At 45.8% G+C, this 19774-nt stretch overlaps 1 protein-coding gene across 1 annotated transcript; it reads left to right on the plus strand.

Annotated features, from left to right (window-relative positions):
* The first annotated feature begins 2044 nt into the window (after window positions 1–2044).
* Window positions 2045–19116, plus strand: LOC311123287 (uncharacterized protein). Its single transcript, XM_084197548.1, has 5 exons — window positions 2045–2107; window positions 3162–3288; window positions 13345–13522; window positions 14072–14835; window positions 14990–19116. Exons 2-5 carry the CDS (start codon window positions 3169–3171, stop codon window positions 15488–15490), a joined length of 1563 nt encoding a protein of 520 aa, XP_084053674.1. The 5' UTR covers window positions 2045–2107; window positions 3162–3168; the 3' UTR covers window positions 15491–19116.
* The last annotated feature ends 658 nt before the right edge of the window (window positions 19117–19774 follow it).

The raw sequence follows: 19774 nt of genomic DNA on the forward strand, positions 1-19774 counted from the left end.
CTGAAGAAGAAGTATTCCACAGATGCGGAACTACTGCCACCGAAAGGTAAGACAATTGTGTATTTCTGACGGTCACTATATCCAGCGTTGTTACTACATTTCTCCATCGTTGAATGGAGCGCAATTGTCGACACAGTATGTCCTGGATTTGGTCAGAAAACTGAATAAGGAAAAGAACGCCATAGCAGTCACTCACTAGGATGCGTACTGCTAAATACAGTGTTACCTCTAAATGATACATTGTACCCGAGAAATTTAGCCGATCTGAATTTAGTCTTTACTTAGCCCAGAAGGTTCCTTTTTTAGATATATTCTCTTCTGAAGTGCGCATCTTCAGACACTTCGGTCTTTACGTCACTTATAAAATGTAGTTCCTTCCTTTTTTTTTTCTTTTTTTCTTCAGCTCCACAGTTAACAAAATGCTAACAATAGCCAATACACCAACTGTCGGCCCACCTTTGATCTTTTCAATGAACTCACTGTGAACATGGACTAATTATTATCCTTCAAATCTATGTTATTTAATCTGGGATATATCGAAAATATAACATCATTTACACTATTCAGGCTGCAATTAATTAATTACCTCTCTCTCTCTGACTGTTACCCTTCAATAAGATTGTAGCCTACTGTTTGTAGGCTTACTTGGCATATAATTACTATTTACTCAGACAAAATTGTAGGCCTTATCAATAATGTATTTTGGCTCTTCTAAACAGTAATGTCCCTTACACACCTGAGCAGGTAACTAGGTGATCCAGGGTTGTGATGACCACGTGTTTTAGAATAGAGGACATTCACCTGGCAGAGGTCTGCATAATTGCCCTTGTCTCCTCAATGTGCTGCTCAGGACTCCTTTTAGATCATAATGAGCACCTAGATCAGCACTCTGAGACGCTTTATGAAGAGGGCCCCTGGTCTAAAGTAGTGCACTATATAGGGAATAGGGTGCCATTCTCTGGTCTAAAGTAGTGCACTATATAGGGAATAGGGTGCCATTCTCTGGTCTAAAGTAGTGCACTATATAGGGAATAGGGTGCCATTCTCTGGTCTAAAGTAGTGCACTATATAGGGAAAAGGGTGCCATTCTCTGGTCTAAAGTAGTGCACTATATAGGGAATAGGGTGCCATTCTCTGGTCTAAAGTAGTGCACTATATAGGGAATAGGGTGCCATTCTCTGGTCTAAAGTAGTGCACTATATAGGGAATAGGGTGTCATTCTCTGGTCTAAAATAGTGCACTATATAGGGAATAGGGTGCCATTCTCTGGTCTAAAGTAGTGCACTATATAGGGAATAGGGTGCCATTCTCTGGTCTAAAGTAGTGCACTATATAGGGAATAGGGTGCCATTCTCTGGTCTAAAGTAGTGCACTATAATGGGAATAGGGTGTCATTCTCTGGTCTAAAGTAGTGCACTATATAGGGAATAGGGGGCCATTCTCTGGTCTAAAGTAGTGCACTATATAGGGAATAGACTGCCACTTGGGACAGATCTTCAACCTTTTTTCAATGTTGTACATTTTACGTCATTTAGCAGACGCTCTTATCCAGAGCGACTTACAGGAGCAATTATGGTTAAGTGCCTTGCTCAAGGGCACATCGACATATTTTCCATCTAGTCGGCTTGGGGATTAGAACCAGCAACCTTTCGGTTACTGGCAGCTACCTGCCGCCTAGGTGTAACGGGTCACAGTTAGACTAGTGCGTCTGCGGTTCTCTAAATGCCCAGATTAGGGCAGGTTAGACTGAGACTGAATAATACTGCAAGGCCTGTGTGTGCAGCATTTAGCCCCTGTTCAAAAAGCAGGAAATCCCCTTAAACCCTCAGACACTGAAACCAAATTTGGGCCATTGCATCATTATTCACTTACTTTCCCTTTCATTTTCCTGAACAATAGAAGTGGGAGATTCCCCCAGACAGAGCAGTAGTGGTTATCCTGTGTTCTGTTTCATTTTCAGCAGTTATTTCACCCCTACTGATAATGAAACATGATTCTTACATAATCTGATTTTACTATATTTTTCCCTCTTTCATTTCATGTTGTTTTACCAACTGGATCAGTCTGAGGTACATACTGAAGTAGAATTTACCATCTGAGAGACCAGGTAAGGATTCAGCTTAACAATGCAACCCACATCCTTCATAGTGCTGGGTCATAGTGCTGGGTCATAGTGCTGGGTCATAGTGCTGGGTCATAGTGCTGGGTCAGTACCTTTAGACCGAGAGGACCACAATGGGGAATAAGTTGCTTAAGTGTTATCCTCAACGCTTTTAAATTCATTGTATCCACATTTGTGGTTGAATTGTGTTTTTAAATGGTCAAATCTAATTTAAATAAAAATGTACATTTCTTCTCTGCTCTCTTCTGCTCTCTCCAACTCTCTGCTCTCTCCTACTCTCTGCTCTCTCCTACTCTCTGCTCTCTCCAACTCTCTGCTCTCTGCTCTCTCTGCTCTCTCCAACTCTCTGCTCTCTCCAACTCTCTGCTCTCTGCTCTCTCTGCTCTCTCCAACTCTCTGCTCTCTGCTCTCTCTGCTCTCTCCAACTCTCTGCTCTCTCCAACTCTCTGCTCTCTGCTCTCTCTGCTCTCTCCAACTCTCTGCTCTCTCCAACTCTCTGCTCTCTCCAACTCTCTGCTCTCTCCAACTCTCTGCTCTCTGCTCTCTCTGCTCTCTCCAACTCTCTGCTCTCTCCAACTCTCTGCTCTCTCCAACTCTCTGCTCTCTCCAACTCTCTGCTCTCTGCTCTCTCTGCTCTCTCCAACTCTCTGCTCTCTCCAACTCTCTGCTCTCTCCAACTCTCTGCTCTCTCCAACTCTCTGCTCTCTCCAACTCTCTGCTCTCTCCAACTCTCTGCTCTCTCCTACTCTCTGCTCTCTGCTCTCTCCAACTCTCTGCTCTCTCCTACTCTCTGCTCTCTCCAACTCTCTGCTCTCTCCAACTCTCTGCTCTCCAACTCTGCTCTCTCCTACTCTCTGCTCTCTGCTCTCTCCAACTCTCTGCTCTCTCCTACTCTCTGCTCTCTCCAACTCTCTGCTCTCTCCTACTCTCTGCTCTCTCCTACTCTCTGCTCTCTCCAACTCTCTGCTCTCTCCTACTCTCTGCTCTCTCCAACTCTCTGCTCTCTCCTACTCTCTGCTCTCTCCAACTCTCTCAACAGCATAGAGATGTCGTTTGCACGTGATAAACTGTCTTTGCACCTGCGCAGCAGAATGATGGTGTACGTGAGGAGAGTGAAAGCCACAGACCTCATGCCCAACCTCCCCTGCCTTACACCATCTGACAGGGTGGGTAGCTGTTTGGATGTTGGTCATTGGCTTATTCTGTGGGATTATGTTTCTTCAAGGTGGATGCTAAGTGGGATCCTTGGGACGACCCTACCCTAAACCGTAACCTTATCCTTATCCCTTGTCATGATTAGGGCCAGTTGTTTTGGATGTCATGATTAGGGCCAGTTGTTTTGGATGTCATGATTAGGGCCAGATGTTTTGGATGTCATGATTAGGGCCAGTTGTTTTGGATGTCATGATTAGGGCCAGTTGTTTTGGATGTCATGATTAGGGCCAGTTGTTTTGGATGTCATGATTAGGGCCAGTTGTTTTGGATGTCATGATTAGGGCCAGATGTTTTGGATGTCATGATTAAGGCCAGTTGTTTTGGATGTCATGATTAGGGCCAGTTGTTTTGGATGTCATGATTAGGGCCAGTTGTTTTGGATGTCATGATTAGGGCCAGTTGTTTTGGATGTCATGATTAGGGCCAGATGTTTTGGATGTCATGATTAAGGCCAGTTGTTTTGGATGTCATGATTAGGGCCAGTTGTTTTGGATGTCATGATTAGGGCCAGTTGTTTTGGATGTCATGATTAGGGCCAGTTGTTTTGGTTGTCATGATTAGGGCCAGATGTTTTGGATGTCATGATTAGGGCCAGATGTTTTGGATGTCATGATTAGGGCCAGATGTTTTGGATGTCATGATTAGGGCCAGTTGTTTTGGATGTCATGATTAAGGCCAGTTGTTTTGGATGTCATGATTAGGGCCAGTTGTTTTGGATGTCATGATTAGGGCCAGATGTTTTGGATGTCATGATTAGGGCCAGTTGTTTTGGATGTCATGATTAGGGCCAGATGTTTTGGATGTCATGATTAGGGCCAGTTGTTTTGGATGTCATGATTAGGGCCAGATGTTTTGGATGTCATGATTAGGGCCAGTTGTTTTGGATGTCATGATTAGGGCCAGATGTTTTGGATGTCATGATTAGGGCCAGTTGTTTTGGATGTCATGATTAGGGCCAGATGTTTTGGATGTCATGATTAGGGCCAGATGTTTTGGATGTCATGATTAGGGCCAGTTGTTTTGGATGTCATGATTAAGGCCAGTTGTTTTGGATGTCATGATTAGGGCCAGATGTTTTGGATGTCATGATTAGGGCCAGATGTTTTGGATGTCATGATTAGGGCCAGATGTTTTGGATGTCATGATTAGGGCCAGATGTTTTGGATGTCATGATTAGGGCCAGATGTTTTGGATGTCATGATTAGGGCCAGTTGTTTTGGATGTCATGATTAGGGCCAGTTGTTTTGGATGTCATGATTAGGGCCAGATGTTTTGGATGTCATGATTAGGGCCAGTTGTTTTGGATGTCATGATTAGGGCCAGTTGTTTTGGATGTCATGATTAGGGCCAGTTGTTTTGGATGTCATGATTAGGGCCAGATGTTTTGGATGTCATGATTAGGGCCAGATGTTTTGGATGTCATGATTAGGGCCAGATGTTTTGGATGTCATGATTAGGGCCAGATGTTTTGGATGTCATGATTAGGGCCAGTTGTTTTGGATGTCATGATTAGGGCCAGTTGTTTTGGATGTCATGATTAGGGCCAGATGTTTTGGATGTCATGATTAGGGCCAGTTGTTTTGGATGTCATGATTAGGGCCAGTTGTTTTGGATGTCATGATTAGGGCCAGATGTTTTGGATGTCATGATTAGGGCCAGATGTTTTGGATGTCATGATTAGGGCCAGATGTTTTGGATGTCATGATTAGGGACAGTTGTTTTGGATGTCATGATTAGGGCCAGTTGTTTTGGATGTCATGATTAGGGCCAGATGTTTTGGATGTCATGATTAGGGCCAGATGTTTTGGATGTCATGATTAGGGCCAGATGTTTTGGATGTCATGATTAGGGACAGTTGTTTTGGATGTCATGATTAGGGACAGTTGTTTTGGATGTCATGATTAGGGCCAGATGTTTTGGATGTCATGATTAGGGCCAGATGTTTTGGATGTCATGATTAGGGCCAGATGTTTTGGATGTCATGATTAGGGCCAGATGTTTTGGATGTCATGATTAGGGCCAGATGTTTTGGATGTCATGATTAGGGCCAGATGTTTTGGATGTCATGATTAGGGCCAGATGTTTTGGATGTCATGATTAGGGCCAGTTGTTTTGGATGTCATGATTAGGGCCAGATGTTTTGGATGTCATGATTAGGGCCAGTTGTTTTGGATGTCATGATTAGGGCCAGATGTTTTGGATGTCATGATTAGGGCCAGTTGTTTTGGATGTCATGATTAGGGCCAGATGTTTTGGATGTCATGATTAGGGCCAGTTGTTTTTTGTGGGGATTTTCCTTGACCGCTATATCCAGCATTATCCACTAGGTTTGCTGCAGGTCGAAAATTATAGGAAATGTTCTTTAATTGACACAAGCTGTCTCCAATCAATCAATGTCTGGTTGTACGTGAGTGTTTTGGTGGGGGGATCGCCTAAAGCAGGGGTCTTCAACTCTGACCCTACGAGGTCCGGAGCCTGCTGGTTTTCTGTTCTACCTGATGAGTAATTGCTCCCACCTGGTGTCCCAGGTCTAAATCAGTCCCTGATTAGAGGAGGAACATTGAAAATACGCAGTGGAACTGGCTTCGAGGTCCAGAGTTGAATTAGAGGGGCCCGAAACTTACCGTATGCTTCCCAGTCGAAACAGTTTGCTCATACACTGAACAAAGATATAAACGCAACATGTAAAGTTTTGGTCCCAGGTTTCATGAGCTGACATAAAAGATCCCAGAAATGTTCCATACGCACAAAAAGGTTATTTCTCTCAAATGTTCTGCACAAATGTGTTTACATCCCTGTTAGTGAGCATTTCTCCTTTGCCAAGATAATCATTACACAGGTGCACCTTGTGCTGGGGACAATAAAAGGCCACTGTAAAATGTGCAATTTTGTCACACAACACAATGCCACAGATGTCTCAAGTTTTGAGGGAGCGTGCAATTGGCATTCTGGCTGCAGGAATGTCCACCAGAGCTGTTGGCAGAGAATTGAATGTTCATTTCTCTACCGTAAGCTTTAGAGAATTTGGCAGTACATCCAACCACCCTCACAACTGCAGACCATGTGTATGGCGTTGTGTGGGCGAGCGATTTGCTGGCGTCAACGTTGTGAACAGTGTGCCCCATGGTCTGGCGTCAACGTTGTGGACAGAGTGCCCCATGGTCTGGCGTCAACGTTGTGAACAGAGTGCCCCATGGTGGTGGTGGTGGGGTTATGGTATGGGCCAGTGGCGGTCGATACAGTTTAAGATGAGGTAGGACACCTTTTAATTTTCATGAGCATGGCCTTATTTCTATTACAGCATATTGGATGACTGTCATTCATATTCCATTCACCCAGTTCAATGTAACATCGATAGGTTTAGGATAATACGTGATACTCTAATGTTCCCTATACCCATCATGAGGTTGCTACAACCTAGCCTATGAATGAAAGTTTACAACGTAGGTGCACAGGTCGAGAGAAATTTGAGTAATCAATAATGCCTTGCACACTCTGGCCTGCATCTAGCTGATCTAGGGTGTAATCATTAGTCCAACAGTTGCAAATGTGTTTTAAACAAATATTCTCATTCATAAAGAAAGGAGGATCAAGGCTTCTTCATATAATTCATTAAAATGCCTTTATTTGCATGTTCAATGGAAACAACGTTTTAAAAACACTTGATAATACAATTACCTCTTTAGAAGAGGGAGTGGGTACAGAATTCATTGGACAACACCTAGTAAGCAATACTATATCCATTAAAAAGGGGAAAGTACCCAGAAAGGTAGTTCTACTCTTGAACATGGCAAAGTGTTAAGAACAGGAGAGCCATCCATTCTATAGGACACTAGATCACAGCAAACATGGACCAGGTGTTATGAACAGGAGAGCCATCCATTCTATAGGACACTAGATCACAGCAAACATGGACCAGGTGTTATGAACAGGAGAGCCATCCATTCTATAGGACACTAGATCACAGCAAACATGGACCAGGTGTTATGAACAGGAGAGCCATCCATTCTATAGGACACTAGATCACAGCAAACATGGACCAGGTGTTATGAACAGGAGAGCCATCCATTCTATAGGACACTAGATCACAGCAAACATGGACCAGGTGTTATGAACAGGAGAGCCATCCATTCTATAGGACACTAGATCACAGCAAACATGGACCAGGTGTTATGAACAGGAGAGCCATCCATTCTATAGGACACTAGATCACAGCAAACATGGACCAGGTGTTATGAACAGGAGAGCCATCCATTCTATAGACATTTACATTTACATTTTAGTCATTTAGCAGACGCTCTTATCCAGAGCGACTTACAGGAGCAATTAGGGTTAAGTGCCTTGCTCAAGGGCACATTAACGTCATTTAGCAGACGCTCTTAGCCAGAGCGACTCGCAAATTGGTGCGTTCACCCTATAGCCAGTGGGATAACCACTTTACAATTTGGGGGGGGGGTTAGAAGGAACACTTTATCCTATCCCAGGTATTCCTTAAAGAGGTGGGGTTTCAAATGTCTCCGGAAGGTGGTGAGTGACTCCGCTGTCCTGGCGTCGTGAGGGAGCTTGTTCCACCATTGGGGTGCCAGAGCAGCGAACAGTTTTGACTGGGCTGAGCGGGAGCTATGCTTCCGCAGAGGAAGGGGAGCCAGCAGGCCAGAGGTGGATGAACGCAATGCCCTCGTTTGGGTGTAGGGACTGATCAGAGCCTGAAGGTACAGAGGTGCCGTTCCCCTCACTGCTCCATAGGCAAGCACCATGGTCTTGTAGCGGATGCGAGCTTCAACTGGAAGCCAGTGGAGTGTGCGGAGGAGGGGGGTGACGTGAGAGAACTTGGGAAGGTTGAACACCAGACGGGCTGCGGCATTCTGGATGAGTTGTAGGGGTTTAATGGCACAGGCAGGGAGGCCAGCCAACAGCGAGTTGCAGTAGTCCAGACGGGAGATGACAAGTGCCTGGATTAGGACCTGTGCCGCTTCCTGTGTAAGGCAGGGTCGTACTCTCCGAATGTTGTAGAGCATGAACCTGCAGGAGCGGGTCACCGCCTTGATGTTGGCGGAGAACGACAGGGTGTTGTCCAGGGTCACGCCTAGGCTCTTTGCACTCTGGGAGGAGGACACAGCGGAGTTGTCAACCGTGATGGCGAGATCATGGAACGGGCAGTCCTTCCCCGGGAGGAAGAGCAGCTCCGTCTTGCCAGGGTTCAGCTTGAGGTGGTGATCCGTCATCCATACTGATATGTCTGCCAGACATGCAGAGATGCGATTCGCCACCTGGTTATCAGAAGGGGGAAAGGAGAAGATTAGTTGTGTATCGTCAGCGTAGCAATGATAGGAAAGGCCATGTGAGGATATGACAGAGCCAAGTGACTTGGTGTATAGGGAGAAAAGGAGAGGGCCTAGAACTGAGCCCTGGGGGACACCAGTGGTGAGAGCACGTGGTGCGGAGACAGCTTCTCGCCACGCCACTTGGTAGGAGCGACCGGTCAGGTAGGACGCAATCCAGGAGTGAGCCGCGCCGGAGATGCCCAGCTCGGAGAGGGTGGAGAGGAGGATCTGATGGTTCACAGTATCAAAGGCAGCAGACAGGTCTAGAAGGACAAGAGCAGAGGAGAGAGAGTTAGCTTTAGCAGTGCGGAGAGTCTCCGTGACACAGAGAAGAGCAGTCTCAGTTGAATGACCAGTCCTGAAACCTGATTGGTTTGGATCAAGAAGGTCATTCTGAGAGAGATAGCAAGAGAGTTGGCTAAAGACGGCACGCTCAATAGTTTTGGAAAGAAAAGAAAGAAGGGATACTGGTCTGTAGTTGTTGACATCAGTGGGGTCGAGTGTTGGTTTTTTGAGAAGGGGAGCAACTCTCGCTCTCTTGAAGACGGAAGGGACATGGCCAGCGGTCAAGGATGAGTTGATCAGCGAGGTGAGGTAGGGGAGAAGGTCACCGGAGATGGTCTGGAGAAGGGAGGAGGGGATGGGGTCAAGCGGGCAGGTTGTTGGGCGGCCTGCAGTCACAAGTCGCAGGATTTTATCTGGAGAGAGAGGGGAGAAAGAAGTCAAAGCATAGGGTAGGGCAGTGTGAGCAGGACCAGCAGTGTCATTAGACTTAACAAACGAATATAGGACACTAGATCACAGCAAACATGGACCAGGTGTTATGAACAGGAGAGCCATCCATTCTATAGGACACTAGATCACAGCAAATATGGACCAAAACAATCCAAACATAGCTGAGGGCAACAGAGCAAAAAGAGGAAAACATCCACTAGATACCAGCAAAGGCACCTCTCACCACCCTACAGGAAAGGTGGGAAATCCATATCTTCATTTAAACCAGGGTTAGGGTTAGGGTTAGTGGCCTGTAGTTTGTAAATCCCAAAACGTTCCCTTTGGTTTAGCTGTTGAAGACGGTCCCCTTTTCTAACTGAGGCCGGAACATGATCAATACCCTTAGCTTATAGGGAGGCAGGGTCGCCATGGTGTAAGGACTTGTAGTGCCTTGGCAGGGTCGCCATGGTGTAAGGACTTGTAGTGCCTTGGCAGGGTCGCCATGGTGTAATGACTTGTAGTGCCTTGGCAGGGTCGCCATGGTGTAATGACTTGTAGTGTCTTGGCAGGGTTGCCATGGTGTAAGGACTTGTAGTGCCTTGGCAGGGTCGCCATGGTGTAATGACTTGTGGTGTCTTGGCAGGGTTGCCATGGTGTAATGACTTGTAGTGCTTTGGCAGGGTTGCCATGGTGTAATGACTTGTAGTGCTTTGGCAGGGTTGCCATGGTGTAATGACTTGTGGTGTCTTGGCAGGGTTGCCATGGTGTAATGACTTGTAGTGTCTTGGCAGGGTTGCCATGGTGTAATGACTTGTAGTGTCTTGGCAGGGTTGCCATGGTGTAATGACTTGTAGTGTCTTGGCAGGGTTGCCATGGTGTAATGACTTGTAGTGCTTTGGCAGGGTTGCCATGGTGTAATGACTTGTAGTGCTTTGGCAGGGTTGCCATGGTGTAATGACTTGTGGTGTCTTGGCAGGGTTGCCATGGTGTAATGACTTGTGGTGTCTTGGCAGGGTTGCCATGGTGTAATGACTTGTAGTGCTTTGGCAGGGTTGCCATGGTGTAATGACTTGTAGTGCTTTGGCAGGGTTGCCATGGTGTAATGACTTGTGGTGTCTTGGCAGGGTTGCCATGGTGTAATGACTTGTAGTGTCTTGGCAGGGTTGCCATGGTGTAATGACTTGTAGTGTCTTGGCAGGGTTGCCATGGTGTAATGACTTGTAGTGTCTTGGCAGGGTTGCCATGGTGTAATGACTTGTAGTGCTTTGGCAGGGTTGCCATGGTGTAATGACTTGTAGTGCTTTGGCAGGGTTGCCATGGTGTAATGACTTGTGGTGTCTTGGCAGGGTTGCCATGGTGTAATGACTTGTGGTGTCTTGGCAGGGTTGCCATGGTGTAATGACTTGTAGTGCTTTGGCAGGGTTGCCATGGTGTAATGACTTGTAGTGCTTTGGCAGGGTTGCCATGGTGTAATGACTTGTGGTGTCTTGGCAGGGTTGCCATGGTGTAATGACTTGTGGTGTCTTGGCAGGGTTGCCATGGTGTAATGACTTGTAGTGCTTTGGCAGGGTTGCCATGGTGTAATGACTTGTGGTGTCTTGGCAGGGTTGCCATGGTGTAATGACTTGTAGTGTCTTGGCAGGGTTGCCATGGTGTAATGACTTGTAGTGCTTTGGCAGGGTTGCCATGGTGTAATGACTTGTAGTGTCTTGGCAGGGTTGCCATGGTGTAATGACTTGTAGTGTCTTGGCAGGGTTGCCATGGTGTAATGACTTGTAGTGTCTTGGCAGGGTTGCCATGGTGTAATGACTTGTAGTGCTTTGGCAGGGTTGCCATGGTGTAATGACTTGTAGTGTCTTGGCAGGGTTGCCATGGTGTAATGACTTGTAGTGTCTTGGCAGGGTTGCCATGGTGTAATGACTTGTAGTGTCTTGGCAGGGTTGCCATGGTGTAATGACTTGTAGTGCTTTGGCAGGGTTGCCATGGTGTAATGACTTGTAGTGCTTTGGCAGGGTTGCCATGGTGTAATGACTTGTAGTGTTTTGGCAGGGTTGCCATGGTGTAATGACTTGTAGTGTCTTGGCAGGGTTGCCATGGTGTAATGACTTGTAGTGTCTTGGCAGGGTTGCCATGGTGTAATGACTTGTAGTGTCTTGGCAGGGTTGCCATGGTGTAATGACTTGTAGTGTCTTGGCAGGGTTGCCATGGTGTAATGACTTGTAGTGTCTTGGCAGGGTTGCCATGGTGTAATGACTTGTAGTGTCTTGGCAGGGTTGCCATGGTGTAATGACTTGTAGTGTCTTGGCAGGGTTGCCATGGTGTAATGACTTGTAGTGTCTTGGCAGGGTTGCCATGGTGTAATGACTTGTAGTGCTTTGGCAGGGTTGCCATGGTGTAATGACTTGTAGTGCTTTGGCAGGGTTGCCATGGTGTAATGACTTGTAGTGCTTTGGCAGGGTTGCCATGGTGTAATGACTTGTAGTGCTTTGGCAGGGTTGCCATGGTGTAATGACTTGTAGTGTCTTGGCAGGGTTGCCATGGTGTAATGACTTGTAGTGCTTTGGCAGGGTTGCCATGGTGTAATGACTTGTGGTGTCTTGGCAGGGTTGCCATGGTGTAATGACTTGTAGTGCTTTGGCAGGGTTGCCATGGTGTAATGACTTGTAGTGCTTTGGCAGGGTTGCCATGGTGTAATGACTTGTAGTGTCTTGGCAGGGTTGCCATGGTGTAATGACTTGTAGTGCTTTGGCAGGGTTGCCATGGTGTAATGACTTGTGGTGTCTTGGCAGGGTTGCCATGGTGTAAGGACTTGTAGTGCTTTGGCAGGGTTGCCATGGTGTAATGACTTGTAGTGTCTTGGCAGGGTTGCCATGGTGTAATGACTTGTGGTGTCTTGGCAGGGTTGCCATGGTGTAATGACTTGTAGTGTCTTGGCAGGGTTGCCATGGTGTAAGGACTTGTAGTGCCTTGGCAGGGTTGCCATGGTGTAATGCCTTGTGGTGTCTTGGCAGGGTTGCCATGGTGTAATGACTTGTGGTGTCTTGGCAGGGTTGCCATGGTGTAATGACTTGTAGTGTCTTGGCAGGGTTGCCATGGTGTAATGACTTGTGGTGTCTTGGCAGGGTTGCCATGGTGTAATGACTTGTAGTGCCTTGGCAGGGTCGCCATGGTGTAATGACTTGTAGTGTTTTGGCAGGGTTGCCATGGTGTAATGACTTGTAGTGTCTTGGCAGGGTTGCCATGGTGTAATGACTTGTAGTGTCTTGGCAGGGTTGCCATGGTGTAATGACTTGTAGTGCTTTGGCAGGGTTGCCATGGTGTAATGACTTGTAGTGCTTTGGCAGGGTTGCCATGGTGTAATGACTTGTAGTGTCTTGGCAGGGTTGCCATGGTGTAATGACTTGTAGTGTCTTGGCAGGGTTGCCATGGTGTAATGACTTGTAGTGTTTTGGCAGGGTTGCCATGGTGTAGTGCCTTGCTATGGGGTAGTCTTCTTTGCCTACCCGAATGGGGTACTTGTGTTCCGCTAAGCGGTCTTGAAGGCCTGTCTTTGTCCGTCCAATGTAGAACACCTTGCACTGTGGACATTCCAATCTGTAGATGACATGAGTGGTTTTGCAGTTAATTAAATGCTTGACTTGATACTCCATTTTTAGAAGCTGTGTCAACAAAAAACTTTTTCAGTGCAATATTTCTGCAACGGTTGCTCTGGTTGCGTTTAAAAGAGCCCTTGGGTTTGTGGTCTAGCCAAGGGTTTTGAGAGTCACCAGGAAGATAACTGTGGACTCATTTGTCATTTAGGGTTGGACATCTCTTAAAGCTCATGACTGGTGGCTCTGGGAAGACTTGGCTTAGTAGTGTATCACTTTGGATGATTCCCCAATTATTTTTAATGAATATTTTAATGTTCTCTGCTTCAGTGCTGTATTTTGTAACAAAGTACAATATTCTCATTCATCATATTCTTAGGAGGAAATCCAGGCCAAGAAGGACTTTATTAGTAACGGAGTTGCGATGCAACTCCTGCTGGACTATGTGCAGAAGAGAATGAACTGGCCAGAAGAGTTGATATCAGCCCTGGAGGCGTTGGAGCATCAGGACCTGGCTGATGAACTGAGGGCAGAGTGGAACAGGCACAACCAGAACAGTACGTCACCATCAAATCAAATCAAACTTTATTTAAAGTTTAAAAACAGACTTTACAGTGGAACCTCATTGGACAATAGGACCTTTGTTTGTGACTCAGTTCAATATTGTGTATATGACAAGAGGGGAAAAGTAGTTATTTTTGTTGGTATTGTTCAACCCCTTCGGAGCTTGGTTCCTCTCTAGGTTTCTTCCTAGGTTCCTGCCTTTCTAGGGAGTTTTTCCTAGCCACCGTGCTTCTACATCTGCATTGCTTGCTGTTTTGGGGTTTTAGGCTGGGTTTCTGTATAGCACTTAGTGACATCTGCTGATGTAAAAAGAGCTTTATGAAATGCATTTGATTGATTGAATGCTGTATATGGCTGGACTACTTTATTCATCCAAGGACAATGTATTTTCCACCTGGTTCACCTTTTACAATCAATCTAAAACAGAACATGGAGGGTAAATCTGTTGGGGATGTTGGGGATGTTAGGGATGTTAGGGATGTGCCTTTATTCTTAAATGCATCAACTCATTTCCTTTTTAAAGTCTGCTCTTGGTTCCCCAGATCCTTCTCCTGCTGCCACCACTGTAGTCAGGGCCCATGTCCATCCAGCTCCTCCTACCAGCCCGTCTCTGCCCATCTCAGAGAGCTCTGATGACCCTACATCTTCTCTGGTTCTCCCAGCTCGGCCAGCACCACCTCCAGAGTCACCCGGCCCTGAGATTGCTGCCCGTCCGGAGGACGGTGCCCAGCCAGTAGCCCCCACAAGCTCAGTTGCTGAGGCTCCCATCGCTGGCACCTCCCCAGAGCCAGCCTCACAGGCTCCCGAAGCAGTAGTGAGCCCTGTCTCAGCCCCCCAGGCAGCACCTTCCCCTGTCTCAGCCCCCCAGGCAGCACCTTCCCCTGTCTCAGCCCCCCAGGCAGCACCTTCCCCTGTCTCAGCCCCCCAGGCAGCACCTTCCCCTGTCTCAGCCCCCCAGGCAGCACCTTCCCCTGTCTCAGCGGAGGAGGAGCCCACAGTGGTCTCTGAACCAGAGCCTCCGGTCTCTCACTCTGATAACGCTGCCTCATCCCAGCCTGGTCCTGTAGAAACTGGATCTCTGGAGGATAACCCATCTCATATAGTCCAGTCTGAAACCGCTCTCACCTTGCCTGTGTCAGACCTAAACCCAGCCCTGTCCCAAACTGAATACACCCCCACCGCTGCTGCCCCCGCCTTGGTCCAGGCCCCTGAGAGACGTCCGGTTCAGGACACCACCCCACCAACAGCTAAAGTGACCACCTTCCACCAGAAGCCAGTAGAGGACTCTGATCCAACTGCAACTCAGGTAAATAGTATTTCATGTGAGATGTTACATGTTTGCTGACTAGATAGAGTTAAACTGAATTTATCTTGCTAATGAAATGAAATCTGTTGATCACATCTACATTTCTGAAATGTCAGTGATGAGAAGCATGAACTAAAAGCGACTTCTCCTCCAGGTGACTGAAGATGACCAGAGCCGCCCGGCCACGGCCCCGGCCCCGGTGGATACCACCCCCGGGCAGGTCTGCCCCTCCATGGGTGAGGAGAACTGGGAGCTCAGCAAGCCTGAAGTCCTCCTCAGTGAGAACCAGCCATATTCAGGGGGCTCATGGCGTCTGCAGATGGATAGCGGGTCAGTGTCTGGCCCAGAACCTGAGCTTGCTGCTGTAACTGCTTCTACCACGCCTGTGACCAGTCCTGATGTGGTCCCAGAACCCGCCCCAGAGCCCTTGTCTAGTGTTCCAGGTGCAAGGCCTCTGCCGTGTCAGGAGAACGGAGTCCCCGAGGAGCTAGAGGAACCCCTGTCCCACAACGAGCCTGAGGAGAACACGTACCATTCCCCCTGTCTGAGCTCCCTGGGGGACCAGGAGGTGCTGGTCAATGTAGTTCATGTGTCTGAGGACGCGTCCATCCAGAACAACGACAGCCAGACTCCCCGAGCATGCTGGGTAATGTAGACCACGTGTCCGAGGAGGACCCGTCCCCCCAGAATCAGGAAGGCCAAACGCCAAGAATGCTGGGTAATAATGATATGTGTGTGTCTGAAACTCCCCCACCAGTTCAGAACCACAACAGCCAATCCCAGATCACACCTCTCTCTGGCTCCACAGACCTTGACCTGTCGTCTGGTCCAAATCAGGACGGCCAAACTGAGGACGGTCTGGGGAAAGCAGTCAGTAAGTCTGAAGAATCTCAGGGTCTGATTATGATTGTTAACGACCAAGACACCAGCCCCTCAACCAAACAGCTTGATCCTCCTCCTCCTCCAGCCATTTCTCCTTCTGTCACCGTCGTCAACGGCTCCTCCACTGATAACTGTCATCTCCCGGAGGCTGTGGAGGCAGAGGTCATGCTCAAGGCCATGATGGCTAGCGCTGTCCCTGAACTGAAGCAGAAACAGGAGGAGGAGGGAGCCAGACGGGGAGGGGGCTACTTCCTCCTGTGGACTGCTGCCCTGGGCGTCTCAGCCCTGTTCGTGGCCTGGAGGATGAAGAAATAAGGGTTTAGGAAAGAAGGAGGTTGTCTCTCAATTTGTCTTTCCGTGATTCCTTGCGTTCCTTCTCCTTGCCTCCTTATTGGAAGAGTCGCTCTCCTCTGATTTTCTTGTGAGATTTGAGAAGGAGGTGAGAAGAGAGGATGTCAAAGAAAGATGAATTGCGAAAGAGCTGAATTGCTGTGAAAAGAAGGGAAGATTGTGGTTCAAGATTTTAAGATATTATTATGCTTTATTTATTGTGTTGATAGTAGTGAAGGTGCCAAAATGAATTATTTATAGGTGACCAATAGCAGCGCTTATCCAGGACTTTGATCGACAGTCTAAATCAGGGGCTGGCAAACCTGGTCATGGAGTGCAGCATGAAGACCAGGTGTGTTGAATTTAGGCTGTACCTGATCCATTAGCTCAGTTGGTCAGGTGTGGTGCCTAGTTGGAACAATATCCTGCGGTACCAGGGTCTCCTACCCCCTGGTCTAAATCAATGAGTCATTAGTAGCATGATATAGTATGTCTCTATCCAAGTTGAGGTACCTTTCCCTGTCATGATGACTTACAGCAACACAGATTGTTATTAGTAGACCATATACTTACAGGCCCGTTTTCCCGGACACAGATTAACCTGAACTATAGGACTATGATTAACCTGAACTATAGGACTATGATTAACCTGAACTATAGGACTATGATTAACCTGAACTATAGGACTATGATTAATCTGAACTATAGGACTATGATTAATCTGAACTATAGGACTATGATTAATCTGAACTATAGGACTATGATTAACCTGAACTATAGGACTATGATTAACCTGAACTATAGGAATATGATTAACCTGAACTATAGGACTATGATTAATCTGAACTATAGGACTATGATTAACCTGAACTATAGGACTATGATTAACCTGAACTATAGGACTATGATTAATCTGAACTATAGGACTATGATTAACCTGAACTATAGGACTATGATTAACCTGAACTATAGGACTATGATTAATCTGAACTATAGGACTATGATTCATCTGAACTATAGGACACAGATTAACCTGAACTATAGGAATATGATTAATCTGAACTATAGGACTATGATTAATCTGAACTATAGGACACAGATTAACCTGAACTATAGGAATATGATTAACCTGAACTATAGGACTATGATTAATCTGTGTCCAGGAAACCTGCCCATACTAGTGTATATTGTGTACTCTTAAAGAACACGTTCACTATGATCTCAAGTCCTTCATTCTGATCTCAGGCCCTATCCTTACTGTAAATATATATTCACTAGGATCTCAGGCCCTATCTATCCTTACTGTAAATATATATTCACTAGGATCTCAGGCCCTATCCTTACTGTAAATATATATTCACTAGGATCTCAGGCCCTATCTATCCTTACTGTAAATATATATTCACTAGGATCTCAGGCCCTATCCTTACTGTAAATATATATTCACTAGGATCTCAGGCCCTATCTATCCTTACTGTAAATATATATTCACTAGGATCTCAGGCCCTATCCTTACTGTAAATATATATTCACTAGGATCTCAGGCCCTATCCTTACTGTAAATATATATTCACTAGGATCTCAGGCCCTATCCTTACTGTAAATATATATTCACTAGGATCTCAGGCCCTATCTATCCTTACTGTAAATATATATTCACTAGGATCTCAGGCCCTATCCTTACTGTAAATATATATTCACTAGGATCTCAGGCCCTATCTATCCTTACTGTAAATATATATTCACTAGGATCTCAGGCCCTATCCTTACTGTAAATATATATTCACTAGGATCTCAGGCCCTATCTATCCTTACTGTAAATATATATTCACTAGGATCTCAGGCCCTATCTATCCTTACTATAAATATATATTCACTAGGATCTCAGGCCCTATCTATGCTGACTGTAAATATATGTTCACTTGACGATACGTACATGTACTATATTTTTGATACTGAATGTTATCAGATCTTCAACCAAAACCTAATATTAGATCAAGGGAACCTGAGTTTACAAATAACACCAAAAATATATATATATACTTTTTTTATTTTTTTTATTAACAAAGTCACGCAACACACAATTTCCCTGTGTGAAAAAGTAATTGCCCCCTTAAACTCAATAACTGATTGTGCCACCTTTAGCTGCAATGACTCCAACCAAACGCTTCCTGTAGTTGTTGATCAGTCTCTCATGTCACTATTGAGGAATGTTGGCCCACTCGTCCATGCAGAACTGCTTTAACTCAGCAACATTTGTGGGTTTTCAAGCATGAACTGCTCATTTCAAGTCCTGCCACAACATCTCAATTGGGATTAGGTCTGGACTTTGACTAGGCCATTCCAAAACTTCAAATGTGTTGCTTTTTAGCAATTTTCATGTAGACTTGATTGTGTGTTTTGGATCATTGTCTTGCTGCATGATCATCAAGCTGCGCTTCAGCTTCAGCTCACAAGACGGATGGTCTGACATTTTCCTGTAGAATTCTCTGATGCAGAGCAGAATTCATGGTTCCTTCTATTAAGGCAAGTCGTCCAGGTCCTGAGGCAGCAAAGCATCCCCAAACCATCACACCACCACCACCATGCTTGACCGTTGGTATGAGGTTCTTACTGTGGAAGGCAGTGTTTTGTTTTCGCCAGACATAATGGGACCCATCTCGTCCAAAAAAGTTGACTCAAGTTTGCCAAAAAGCACCTGGATGATCATCAAGACACATGGAAGAATGTTCTATGGACAGATGAGTCAAAGTATAACACTGCCTTCCACAGTAAGAACCTCAACCCAACGGTCAAGCATGGTGGTGGTGGTGTGGTATGTGAAGCATGGTGGTGGTAGTGTGGTATGTGAAGCATGGTGGTGGTGGTGTGGTATGTCAAGCATGGTGGTATGTCAAGCATGGTGGTGGTAGTGTGGTATGTCAAGCATGGTGGTGGTGGTGTGGTAGTGTGGTATGTGAAGCATGGTGGTGGTGGTGTGGTATGTGAAAACGCCCTAAGTGTGGACATGCTGCACATCCTAGTGAGAGGAATACCATGAAATCAACTGTATACAGCGCCTTCAGAAAGTATTCATACCCCTTGACTTATTCCACATTTTGTTGTGTGACAGCCTGAAAATGTGCTAACATTTCTAAAAACATGTTTTCAATTTGTCATTATGGGGTATTATGTGTTGATGTGTAATAAGTCAAGGGGTATGAATACTTTCTGAAGGCTTGTAATTAAACTCATTATATTTTGTTATGCAGAGACACATGATGTAAATGTTGGGCTCTTTCTCATTATGGGGTACGTACCAGTTGGATTTGTACATATGCTTTGTTATAGGATTTAGTGAACCTTCTAGATGGACTGTCTGTAAACCTTATAATGTAAACCTCATCTATAGGATCTTCTCTCCAGAGGTGTTTTAACCTTCTGTAGGCTATACATGTTCCCTGTGTACATCTGTAATGGACAATCAATACAATTCTGCTGCTCACACATGATTATTTCAATTCGAAGAGCTTTATTGGCATGGGAAACATATGTTTACATTTCCAAAGCAAGTGAAATAGATAATAAACAAAAAATGAACAGTAAACATTACACTCCCAAAAGTTCCAATGGAATAGAGACATTTCAAATGTCATTGTCTATATGCAGTGTTATAATGATGTGCAAATAGTTAAAGTACAAAAGGGAAAATAAATAAACATAAATATGGGTTGCATTTACAATGGTG

Source organism: Coregonus lavaretus, assembly GCF_964263955.1.
Source record: "Coregonus lavaretus genome assembly, contig: HAP1_SCAFFOLD_482, whole genome shotgun sequence".
NCBI lineage: Eukaryota > Metazoa > Chordata > Actinopteri > Salmoniformes > Salmonidae > Coregonus > Coregonus lavaretus.